Source organism: Eimeria tenella, genomic scaffold (assembly GCF_000499545.2).
Source record: "Eimeria tenella Houghton genomic scaffold, Eth_scaff1829, whole genome shotgun sequence".
Classification (NCBI taxonomy): Eukaryota; Apicomplexa; class Conoidasida; order Eucoccidiorida; family Eimeriidae; genus Eimeria; species Eimeria tenella.
Window position 1 is genome coordinate 2,411 of NW_013541663.1, and position 375 is coordinate 2,785.

At 62.4% G+C, this 375-nt stretch overlaps 1 protein-coding gene across 1 annotated transcript in view; it reads left to right on the forward strand.

Annotated features, from left to right (window-relative positions):
• Positions 1–375, forward strand: part of ETH_00040990 (uncharacterized protein) — a gene marked incomplete at both ends in the record, with an annotated part of 1,867 nt that overhangs the window by 1,270 nt on the left and 222 nt on the right. The window contains one exon of the mRNA XM_013373939.1: positions 28–313. Coding sequence (XP_013229393.1) covers positions 28–313 — 286 coding nt within the window. The remainder of the gene's footprint in view (positions 1–27; positions 314–375) is intronic.

Genomic DNA, 375 nt, shown 5'->3' on the forward strand with positions numbered 1-375 from the left:
CCGCTGCCGCGCGCAGGGCCGGCAAAGGCCTTGCTGCTGCTGCTGCTGCTGCTGCTGCTGCCCCACACGTCCTCGGCCTGCAGAAGCAGCAGCTGCTGCAGCAGCTGCTCCCTGATGTCTGCTTGCCCGATGACCAGTGCAGCACCGCAGACAGCGCCAGCAGCAGCACCACCAGCAGCAGAAACAGCAGCAGCAGCAGCACCAGCACTACCAGCAGCAGCAGTGGGGATGAAGCCGAGCAGCAAAATGGCAGCTTCGAGGTCGAGGCCTTGTCCACAAGACAGGCTTTGTTGAGACTTGTAGAGAGAATCAGGTCAGCAGCAGCAGCAACAGCAGCAGCAGCAGCAGCAACAGCAGCAGCAGCAGCAACAGCAG